Here is a 12,704-nt window from a genome sequence, read left to right as displayed (position 1 = left end):
CCTGACCAGGAAGCAGTGTTGTAGTGAGAGTAGTGGTAGTGAGAGTAGTAGTAGTGTTCATAACCTGCACTGTTGAGTTGAATCAATAATGCATTTTGTAGTCATTTATACATGTCATAATACCCAGGTGATTAACATTTATCAAATGTGTGCGTAATAATAAATGGTGAGCAAATGCCTAACAAATGGTTTATTACTGAACATTATAGTGGTACACAATTGCATATTCTTCCATTTTACCCTCAGCTACTTACATACGCCATTGAAATAGACTTGGACGTTATCTGATATCATGCAGTATTGAACATTTTAAATTCAGTACACTTGCTAAAGGTGTTGTGTAACAATCGAGCCACTAGAGGGTGATGTTAAACATACATAATGACTCGTTCTCAAAATGTACTTTTAGAATCCTTACATACCATTAAATAACATGGAACAACAACAGATGTTGGTTTTTGGAAAATACAACCCACAATGACTACAATGTATTTTAGAAAACAAGCTGATGGCTTCTTATACGTTTTCCAAGTCATTCCAATCCAATCTAGACAAATCATTCTGTATCAACACCACATTCCTCTCTGTATTGTCAGAGAACAATTGTGTAACATAACTATGTTTTTCAAACTGGGAAATAAAAATATAGGTACTATGAACGCCTTAACTTCAGAGATAAAATATGTTTAGCCGTCACTTTGACCCATGGATAAAATAAAGCATAAATTATTGGATTAATTAAGGAATTAACAAGTGGCAGAAAGCTGATGATGAATGATAATAAATTGTCACTTAAGAAAGAAAGAAACAAAAAAGAAAATTGAATTGGAATCCAACAAATGAGATAGGTGAAAACAACAATAGACAGAGTTTTTGCTGCTTTTCTCTCAGACTTATTTGCCTGTAGAGTTTTAACACCAGACACACAGGCAGCCTCTTTTGAAAACACCTTTCTGGCCTGTGATCTCGCCACCACAAAGATTTTCATATAAAGTGTTATAATAATAGAGCACGGGACAACCATTGTAATAACGAAGTCAATTATATTACCCCACATATACCCTTCACCAGTAAAACATTCATTCAAGCACCTACTCGGTACCTGTACATTTACAATGTCTTTTATAATAGCAGCATCGTATATGATACAACAACACCAGGAAATGGATATACAACACATCACTCTTGTTATTGTTATTTTAGAGTGGTACAATAAGGGATCACAGACAGCAACATAACGGTCAATAGATATCAAGACCAAACTGCCCAGAGATAAAGAAGTACATAAACAACTAATGTAGAGAAGAAACGCACAGAAATATTCCCCAAATCCCCAGCATGATTCCATTATTGCTACAGTCATTACTGGAATCACAATCAGTCCCACCAGGAGATCTGCCACAGCCAGAGAGAGGATGAGCAGGTTGGTTGTAGTGTGGAGCTGCTTGAAGTGAGAGATGGAGATGATCACCAGTATGTTCAAAAATACTGTAACTGCTGAAATCAATGAGAAGAAGATGTACAGTGTTATGTAGATAGATGTCGATAGCAAAGCCTTTCTGCAAGAAGAGTTTCTGTCTTGAAAACAATATTGATCATCTTCATGCTTCTCCATTTGTAATAAAGGGTCAAAATGCTGAGGTCCTGATCCTGCTTGGTCCTTTGTGTGACCCTGTCAGGTCAGCCTTCTGTCAAACTCTGAGCTCTGCCTCTCTATTTATCCCTGAGTGACTGACAGCCACTCCCCTCCCCGGAGTCTCTCTGCCAGGTGACAAAAGCACGAAAACATACACAAGTGAGCACAGAATGATGTAATGTGTGACATAATTGTATGTTGCTGTGGCCTGTCCTTTAGCCTTCCTGATAGTTAGATATGAGAGAAAGGGACATTTTCTAAAATTCTATGCATTTTATTGGGAAAATATATTATGTGGGATGTTTTGGTCACCCAAAGGCTTGTTTTAATGTGAAATAGGATAGCTGTGTTAGAGTAACTGTTTTGGTGATGTCCATGCTCTGTTTGGACCATAACCCACAACCTCAGGAGACATGACGGCACATCACACGTCACCTGGCCAGTGTGTAGGAAAGCTGATAGTAGGGAAGTTGATGAGGGCATATGTTTATGTTGAACGCACTTATAGCAATCAACATTTGTGGCATTCCATTGATTTGCCTGCTCAAGGAGGGCTACAGAGAATAAGTTGCAACGCTGTGGATTATTCTTTTTTTTACTTTGGCAAGTCAGTTAAGAACAAATTCTTATTTTCAATGACGGCCTAGGAACAGTGGGTTAACTGCCTGTTCAGGGGCAGAACGACAGATTTGTACCTCGTCAGCTCTGGGATTTGAACTTGCAACCTTCCGGTTACTAGTCCAACTCTCTAAACACTAGGCTACCCTGCCACTATTTGTATTGGATACAGATAGCTGATTTGCACAGGCTACTGGGAAAGCCAAGACCTGCAATTATTTTGCATTCCTCCACTCCGAGGACTGTGGATCGAGCTGGGCTGATGGGAGTCTCGCCATCGGGCAGATTATCTTCGGTGGACTGGCTGCTGCTCGGAAGTGATTGCTCACAGACGGAGAATGGAGACGCAGGGACCTTTGTTGCTGAATCGCGGGATGATCCTCTCCTGGACCTGGCTGGCCAGACAGGGAGACACTTCGCCGTTTATTGCAGAAGTCGAGGGCGGCGTCCTCTACTTTCTGAGCCCTCTGCGGTGACGGGATTCATGAATGGGCTGCCGACATCGAATAACTTTGTGTTCTGGAGCCTGATGTCCCGGCTCCATCTTCTCATGGAGAGTGGCAGTTTCCTTTGGTTCCTTCGGTTTCGGCCAACATTGGAATGGCATCGTCAGGGACTAAGATGGGTTCTGATATTCCTATAATTTGTGGGGGGTAAGTTAGAGGAGCCCTTGGTGTGGCTAGGGTTGGGCTGAGGGCTCTGGCTCGAAATGAACAACAGCCATCAACCATTATTATGGGAATCTCCATGGTTAGTTCGGTGGAAGTCCGAAATACCAGTACACATTGTTTTCCTGGAGCTAAGGTATTGGATTTATTAGAAATAATTTATTAGAAAGCATGGAGATCCGCATATGTGATGGCACTCCATAAGGGGATACAAATGATCTTGACAACTATCGCCCCATTTCAAGACTAATTTGTTTCGCTAAGATTACTGAATCCTTGTTTAATGTACAACTTTGTTCCTTTTTATCTGATAATTGTATTCTTAATATTACTTTGTATTCTGCTCTCTCAGAGAAACCACACATTCACTCTTCCACAGCCATAGTTACAGATCAGTGGTACACGCAGTAGCCTTCCTAGTGATCAGCCCTGTACATACTTTGCCTGTTATATACTGTTATTCCGCCAAGTAATCTACAAGTCAACCATTCACTGTGGCTTGCCATCATTGCGTTCTGACTGATGCCCAGGGGCGAACACGGCCAAACCAAACCAGCAACCTAAGAACAAAAAAATCCTTTAACCCTTGCAGGCGAGGAACCTCAGATATTCTCAAATCCATTTTAAAAACGTGAAGAGAGAGGATGTGAGGCATGGAAAAAAAATAAGAGAAATAAATTATCCCTGAATCCCAAATCAACCCCTAGCCCTTAAACCCTATACACTTGTGTAGACCTGAGTGGATTGGATAGTTGTTAGCAATATGGGGACATCTCAACCTGCCCTGGAACTACCTGTAACCTGTGTGTTTTCTTTCTGTCAGTAACTCAGGGATAAATAGAGAGACAGAGCTCAGAGTTTGTCAGAAGGCTGACCTGACAGGGTCACACACAGGACCAAGCAGGAGCAGGACCTCAGCATTTTGACATTTTATTACAAATGGAGTAAAACAAAGATTATCAATAGTGTTTAAGACAAACTCTTCATGCAGAAAGGCTTTGCTATCGAAATCAATCTACATATTCTTCTCATTGATTCAGTAGTTACAGTACTTTTGAGCGTACTGGTGAGCATCTCCATCTCTCACTTCAAGCCGCTCCACACTCCAACCAACCTGCTCATCCTTTCTCTGGCTGTGTCAGATCTCCTGGTGGGACTGATTTTGATACCAGTAACGACTGTAGCAATAATGGAACCATGCTGGGTTTTTGGGAGATATTGATGTATGTTTCAAATCCATATCGCTTGTTTATGTACATCATTATCTCTGGGCAATTTGGTCTTGATATCTATTGACCACTTTGTTAAAATAACAATAACAAGAGTGATGTGTTGTATGTCCATTTCCTGGTGTTGTTGTATCATATACGATGCTGCTATTATAAAAGACATTGTAAATGTAAGGGTACCGAGTAGGTGCTTGAATGAATGTTTTACTGGTGAAGGATATGTGTGGGGCAATATAATTGACTTCGTTATTACAATTGCTCTATTATTATAACACTTTATATGAAAATCTTTGTGGTGGCCACATCACAGGCCAGAAAGGTATTTTCAAAAGAGGCTGCCAGAGTGTCTGGTGTTAAAACTCTACAGGCAAATAAGTCTGAGAGAAAAGCAGCAAAAACTCTGTCTATTGTTGTTTTCACCTATCTATGTTGTTGGATTCCATTTCTTTTTTTTTTTTTTTTGTGAATTTTACCCCTTTTTCTCCCCAATTTCGTAGTATCCAATTGTTGTAGTAGCTACTACTATCTTGTCTCATCGCTACAACTCCCGTACGGGCTCGGGAGAGACGAAGGTTGAAAGTCATGCGTCCTCCGATACACAACCAACCAAGCCGCTGCTTCTTTAACACAGCGCACATCCAACCCGGAAACCAGCCGCACCAATGCGCCGGAGGAAACACCGTGCACCTGGCCACCTTGGCTAGCGTACACTGCGCCCAGCCCGTTGGATTCCATTTCTATTTTCTTTTTTGTTTTTTTCTTTCTTAAGTGAAAATTTATTATCATTCATCATCAGCTTTCTGCCACTTGCTAATTCCTTAATTAATCCAATAATTGATGCTTTATTTTATCCATGGTTCAAAGTGACGGCTAAACATACATAACAATAAAATAACAATAACAAGAATGATGTGTTGTACAGTGGGGCAAAAAAGTATTTAGTCAGCCACCAATTGTGCAAGTTCTCCCACTTAAAAAGATGAGAGAGGCCTGTAATTTTCAGCATAGGTACACTTCAACTATGAAAGACAAAATTAGAAAAAAAAATCACATTGTAGGATTTTTAAGGAATTTATTTGCAAATTATGGTGGAAAATAAGTATTTGGTCACCTACAAACAAACAAGATTTCTGGCTCTCACAGATCTGTAACTTCTTCTTTAAGAGGCTCCTCTGTCCTCCACTCGTTACCTGTATTAATGGCACCTGTTTGAACTTGTTATCAGTATAAAATACACCTGTTCACAACCTCAAATACTCACACTTCAAACTCCACTATGGCCAAGACCAAAGAGCTGTCAAAGGACACCAGAAACAAAATTGTAGACCTACACCAGGCTGGGAAGACTGAATCTGCAATAGATAAGCAGCTTGGTTTGAAGAAATCAACTGTGGGAGCAATTATTAGGAAATGGAAGACATACAAGACCACTGATAATCTCCCTCGATCTGGGGCTTCACGCAAGATCTCACCCCGTGGGGTCAAAATGATCACAAGAACGGTGAGCAAAAATCCCAGAACCACACGGGGAGACCTAGTGAATGACCTGCAGAGAGCTGGGACCAAAGTAACAAAGCCTACCATCAGTAACACACTACGCCGCCAGGGACTCAAATCCTGCAGTGCCAGACGTGTCCCCATGCTTAATCCAGTACATGTCCAGGCCAGTCTGAAGTTTGCTAGAGAGCATTTGGATGATCCAGAAGAAGATTGGGAGAATGTCATATGGTCAGATGAAACCAAAATATAACTTTTTGGTAAAAACTCAACTCGTCATGTTTGGAGGACAAAGAATGCTGAGTTGCATCCAAAGAACACCATACCTACTGTGAAGCATGGGGGTGGAAACATCATGCTTTGGTTCTGTTTTTCTGCAAAGGGACCAGGACGACTGATCCGTGTAAAGGAAAGAATGAATGGGGCCATGTATCGTGAGATTTTGAGTGAAAACCTCCTTCCATCAGCAAGGGCATTGAAGATGAAACGTGGCTGGGTCTTTCAGCATGACAATGATCCCAAACACACCGCCCGGGCAACGAAGGAGTGGCTTCGTAAGAAGCATTTCAAGGTCCTGGAGTGGCCTAGCTAGTCTCCAGATCTCAACCCCATAGAAAATCTTTGGAGGGAGTTGAAAGTCCGTGTTGCCCAGCAACAGCCCCAAAACATTACTGCTCTAGAGGAGATCTGCATGGAGGAATGGGCCGAAATACCAGCAACAGTGTGTGAAAACCTTGTGAAGACTTACAGAAACGTTTGACCTCTGTCATTGCCAACAAAGGGTATATAACAAAGTATTGAGATAAACTTTTGTTATTGACCAAATACTTATTTTCCACCATAATTTCCAAATAAATTCATTAAAAATCCTACAATGTGATTTTCTGGATTTTTTTTTCTCATTTTGTCTGTCATAGTTGAAGTGTACCTATGATGAAAATTACTGGCCTCTCCCATCTTTTTAAGTGGGAGAACTTGCACAATTGGTGGCTGACTAAATACTTTTTTGCCCTACTGTATATCCCTTGCCTGATGTTGTTGTATCATATACTGTGCTGATATTATAAAACATGTTGTAAATGCACAGGTACCCAGTAAGTGTTTGAAAGAATGTTTTACTGTTGAAGGAATAACATGGGGAAATATAATAGACATTGTAATTACAATTGTTGACCCGTGCTCTATAATCTTTGTGGTGGCCAGATCACAGGCCAGAAAGATATTTTCAAAAGAGGCTGCCAGTGTGTGTGTCTGTTGTGTGTCTGTTGTTAAAACTGTTCATGTAACAATACACTGGCATGACTTTTATCGGTGTTGTCATCATAGATACATCTGGTGGTGATACCCAATGACTTGGCCTGATTGGATTGGAATGACTTGGAAAAGGCATAAGAAGGCTAAGCTTGTTTGATAAAATACAGACATTGCAGTCATTTTTGGTTGTATATTCCAAATTCCATGGTATGTAATGATAAATAGTATGTAGGTGTTGTAAATCTACATTTTGAGGATGTCATGAGTCATTATATATCTTGTTTAACATTACCCTCTAGTGGCTCAATTGGGACACAATGCCTTCAACAAGTGTATTGAAGTTGAAATGTTCAATACTGCATGATATCAGATACATCCAAGTCTATGCCAATGGTGTATTGTGTACCCGAGGGTAAAACGCAAGAATATGCAATTATGTATAACACCTTTATAATATTCAGTAATAAACCATTTACAGTTTGTTCACCATTTATAATCACGCCCATATTTGCTAAATGTTACTCAACTAGCTATTCTCACATTTATAAATAAATACAAAATGAATTAATTATTAAACACAACAGTGCAGAAGACCGCAGTAGACACTTCAACCTCAACATACTGGTTATGAACACCACTACCACTACTCTCATTACATCACCGCTGCCAGGTCAGGGGTCACAGCAGAGCAGCTCTCTCAGAAGCTGTTTAGTGTGAATGAATATAGAGATTGGGTATCGCATAAAATAATTTCTTATGGATTAGTGAATCGTTTATTCATGATTTATTTATCATTACTCCCACATTTGTTTTAGTAAACTAGTTATTCACACATTTATAAACAACTTTTATGGTATGTAATAATTATTTATAAGATTATTCATAAGATGTTTAATAAATGTCCTTATAAACCATTTACTGATCATTAGTAAAGCCATTCTTGCAGTCCTTAATCTAAAGTGAGGACTTTCATACTTTAATGCTTTATAAATGTTTTGAACAGTAACCAGTGTAATTTATCACAAAAAGATGGACATGCCATTGGTAGACATTCCAACAGTACATGAGTGCAGATACTGCTTTGAGCAGTTCATAAACTGCTTACAAGGTAAGGGAACCAATATACAAGTATGTAATGTTCAGTTAAATACATCATTTAACTGAACAATACATTTAAATGGTTACCACCTTTAATACACTACAAGTGAAGTTTTCCAAATACTTAGGACTCATTCAATTGTGGGGACTAGATACATCAGTTGATTTAATTTCTAAATGATAAAACAGATATGTATGAATATACCCACAAATAAAAGGGGACTTTCAATAACATTGCCTCATATAAAACATTTGATCTCAAATCCAAAATACTGGAGTCAAGAGCCAAGTTCAAAAACAGTTTTACTTCAGAGATTTACACCCACTGGGCACACTGGTTGAACCAACATTGTTTCTTTTTGAACCAACATGGAGAAGAAATTGAATTGTGCCCAGTGGGCAGAGATTGTTTTCAGTGCAGTGGCCATAGGACAGCAGTATACTTCCCAATCTGTGACTGACAGGGATAACTTGTATCATTCTATATGAAAGAGAAGCATGTCTGTTCTATAAACTCAATTTCTATCTGAACTTTCTGTGTTAGGTGAAAAGTGTGTCTGTATCAAACTGAGAAGATACCACCTGACAATATACTACTGAAGTATTTCTTTAACAGGAATATATCGGTTTAATTATTAATGATGAAAAAAAAGTTATGCACAAAACATTGCAAATCAACCTTTCCATAAATCTACTCCGCCAACCAATCATTTTCTTTAAGTTAACCCTAACAGTCCTAAGACTCCAGTGTCTGCAGGATGGCATTGTTGGTGCCGTTCAGCCTCTACCTCAGCGGCATTTAAGCAGTTGGCCAGGTAGCACTGCAGAGGGATGATGTAGTCCCCCCTACCTTGTCACAACACAACTGATTGGCTCAAACGCATTAAGAAGGAAATAAATTCCACAAATGAACTTTTAAGAATCACACCTGTTAATTGAAATGCATTCCAGGTGACTACCTCATGAAGATGGTTGATATAATACCAAGAGTGTGCAAAGCTATCATCAAGGCAAAGGGTGGCTTTTTGAAGAATCTCAAATATTAAATATAAAAATAACACTTGATTCCATATGTGTTAATTCATAGTTTTAATCTCTTCACTATTATTATACAATGTAGAATATAGTAAAAAAAAAATATGAAAAGGCCTTGAATGAGTGGATGTTCTAAAACCTTTGGCCAGTAGTGTACATGCAGATGAAGTTGAAATTTTACATACACCTTAACCAAATACATTTAAACTCAGTTTTGTCTAATTCAATTGTCAGTGCAAACAGGAGGAGGGAGAGGGGACCTCCCCTTTCTAAAGTAATTTCATTAAATAATGTATTTTTTGTGAATTTGTTTGCTTTAGGACACTTGTTTTTCAACAGGACAATGTCCCAATACACCTTCTGGTGTGGCTACTTTGAAGAATCTAAAATATTAAAATATTACATATATTTAGATTTGTTTAACACTTTTTTGGTTACATGATTGTGTTATTTCATAGTTTTGATGTCTTCGCTATTATTGTACATTGTAGAAAATAGCTTAAAAAACTGTAATGAGTTGGTGTGTCCAAACTTTTGACTGGTACTGTATATACAGTGGGGAGAACAAGTATTTGATACACTGCCAATTTTGCAGGTTTTCCAACTTACAAAGCATGTAGAGGTCTGTAATTGTTATCATAGGTACGCTTCGACTGTGAGAGACGGAATCTAAAACAAAAATCCAGAAAATCACATTGTATGATTTTTAAGTAATTAAGCCTCCTCCTTTTTCCTCCAAACATAATGATGGTCATTATGGTCAAACAGTTATATTTTTGTTTCATCAGACCAAAGGACATTTCTCCAGAAAGTATGATCTTTGACCCCATGTGCAGTTGCAAACCGTTGTCTGGCTTTTTTATGGAGCAGTGGCTTCTCTCTTGCTGAGTAGCCTTTCAGGTTATGTCAGTATAGGACTCATTTTACTGTGGATATAGATACTTTTGTACCCATTTCCTCCAGCATCTTCACAAGGTCCTTTGCTGTTGTTCTGGGATTGATTTGCACTTTTCACACCAAAGTACGTTCATCTCTGGGAGACAAAATGCGTCTCCTTCCTGAGCGGTTGTCACAATCGTCGTCCTCCTCATCTGAGGAGGAGTAGTTGGAAGGATCGGAGGACCAAAATGCAGCGTGGTATGTGCTCATCGTGAATTTAATGACCAGAGAACACTTAAACAAACTATACAAAACAACAAATGAATAACAACCGTGACGCTATAATAAGAACTGTGCTGACACAAGCAACTAACAAACAATCACCCACAACCCACAATGACAAAACAGGCTACCTAAATATGGTTCCCAATCAGAGACAACGACTAACACCTGCCTCTGATTGAGAACCATATCAGGCCGAACACAGAAACAGACAAACTAGACATACAACATAGAATGCCCACTCAGATCACACCCTGACCAAACAAAACATAGAAACATACAAAGCAAACTATGGTCAGGGCGTGACAGCGGTATAACAGCTGTGTGGTCCCAAGGTGTTTATACTTGTGTACTATTGTTTGTAGAGGTGACCATGGTGCCTTCAGGCATTTGGAAATTGATCCCAAGGATGAACCAGACTTGTGGAGATCTACAATTGTGTTTCTGAGGTCTTGGCTGATCTCTTTTGATTTTCCCATGATATCAAGCAAAGAGGCACTGAGTTTGAAGGTAGACCTTGAAAGACATCCACAGGTACCCATCGAATTGACTCAAATTATGTAAATTAGCCTAACAGAAGCTCCAAAAGACATTTAATCATTTTCTGTAATTTTCCAAGCTGTTTAACCTCTCTAGGGTAGGTGAGACGCTAACGTCCCACCAGGCCAACATCCGGTGAAACTGCAGAGAGCTTACATTCTAAATACACCATTTCTTATTGTAAACATTATTGTAAATAGATGTATCTTACATCGTTTAAAAGATGAGCGTCTTATTAATCCAGCCGCTGTGTCAGATTTCAAAAAGCCATTACTGCAAAAGCAATCATGCTATTTTCTGAGGACGGCGCCACAAACACACACAAGTATTACTAGCATTTTCCAACCAAGCATTAGCGTCATGAAAGTCAGAAATAACAATAAAATAAATCACTTAACATTGAAGATCTTCTTCTGGTGGCAATGCCAAGTGTCCTGACTACACAGTGAATGTTTGTTTTGTTTGATAAAATCCATTTTTATAGCCTAACACAAAACATTTGTAAACCGCTTGCATCGTGATTTCCGTCTCATTCAACTTTGGACGATGCGTTCGTGGTAATTATATATACTAAACAAACGTTCATCCAGTCATGGTTGGTTTCATTGCAATCCTCTGTTCGTTACTAACACAACCATACTTGATGGTTCTTTTCCCGGGATGTATTGACCAAAACAAACTGATTTGAAGACACCAATCAATGACCTCATTGCACACCAATGGTAGGACCGGTCTATCGTTGATTAACTGTATTTTTGCCCAATGATCATCTTGAAATTTAGCTTGGAAGATAGCCAATGAGCTGAGGTGAATGGCAATATGTAATGGTTATACGTTTGAAGACCAACCTTTGTCGTAAACTCTGGCGTAAAAGAGGTTCATTCGCCATTGCAAATCCTACTTGACAGAGCCACGGGTGTTACGCATAGCAGTACATATTCAATAGCATTTTCAACAAGTTTATATATTTAAATTATGGCGAATAAATCAGGAAAAGCTAAAACAAAGTCTATGCATACAGATTTAACCCAAATTATAGAGGAAATAGATAGATACAGCGAGACCGAGTTGCTTCAGGAAGATGGATCATTCAGCAAAGCTAGTTTTGACTCCCAGGCTGAAGACATGTTTCTGTGAGGATGCCATGCTGGATTGATAAATTCTAATGCTAATGTCATTGTTTGAAATTAATAATATAAAATATTAATCATTAGAGATGTTTTTTTAAAGATTTTCTTGAAATGTGTAAAGTACAATGAAATGTACAATGAAATGTACAATGAAAAAAAAAGTACAATGAAATGAAATGTGTAAAGTACACATTGGCTAAACTATGTGTGTGTGTGTGTGATATATATTTTTTACAATTATTTGACATAAACATGGAATGGAACAGCCCTTCACCACTTCACCATAGTGATTATGTTCCCTGTACTCATAAAAATCTGTTTATTTTACATGTTGATACAGGGCTCATACGTGAAAGTATTGTTACTGATTTTTAAAATCTTTCAGTGGCAGTGATTCTGAATATGAGCCGCCAATGTCTAGGTGTCCATCTACCTCTGAAGCTGGTTCATCCAGCCGGACCCCCGCTGTCTCCGGTTCCACACATACCTGGCCATCTAGAGATGTGAAGTCAGTGACAAAGAAGCGGAGGTGGGGAAGAGAGAAACCTGCAGACAGAGGGTCTTTGGCACTCTGTGTTAGAAGATGATGTGGAACCAAATCCATCAGTTTTTAGACCCAAAAGGCAGCCAGGACCTCAACTAGACATGACTGCAAAGTACAGCCCCCTTCAACTTTTTAAACTGTTTTTCACCTCGTCAGTTGTTGATTCCCTGGTGTCGAACACCAATAAGTACGGGGCTAAGAAGCAGGCAGGAAAGAAAGAGGCATGGAAGACCATTTCCATGTCAGACCTTTTCTGCTACTTTTCAATGGTCATTTACATGGGGCTGGTGAAGT

General features: G+C 39.1%; 1 protein-coding gene across 1 annotated transcript; it reads right to left on the bottom strand.

The window, feature by feature from the left end:
- Positions 1 to 499: 499 nt before the first annotated feature.
- Positions 500 to 1,661, bottom strand: LOC118943642 (trace amine-associated receptor 13c-like). The gene has a single exon (XM_036959598.1). The coding sequence runs from the start codon at positions 1,613 to 1,615 to the stop codon at positions 653 to 655; it is 963 nt and encodes a 320-aa protein (XP_036815493.1). The 5' UTR covers positions 1,616 to 1,661; the 3' UTR covers positions 500 to 652.
- Between the last annotated feature and the right edge of the window lie 11,043 nt (positions 1,662 to 12,704).

The sequence above is a fragment of the Oncorhynchus mykiss genome, chromosome 22 (genome assembly GCF_013265735.2).
Source record: "Oncorhynchus mykiss isolate Arlee chromosome 22, USDA_OmykA_1.1, whole genome shotgun sequence".
NCBI classification, from domain to species: domain Eukaryota; kingdom Metazoa; phylum Chordata; class Actinopteri; order Salmoniformes; family Salmonidae; genus Oncorhynchus; species Oncorhynchus mykiss.
The sequence above is the reverse complement of the archived record's forward strand: the minus strand, read 5'-3'. Positions and strand labels throughout refer to the sequence as shown.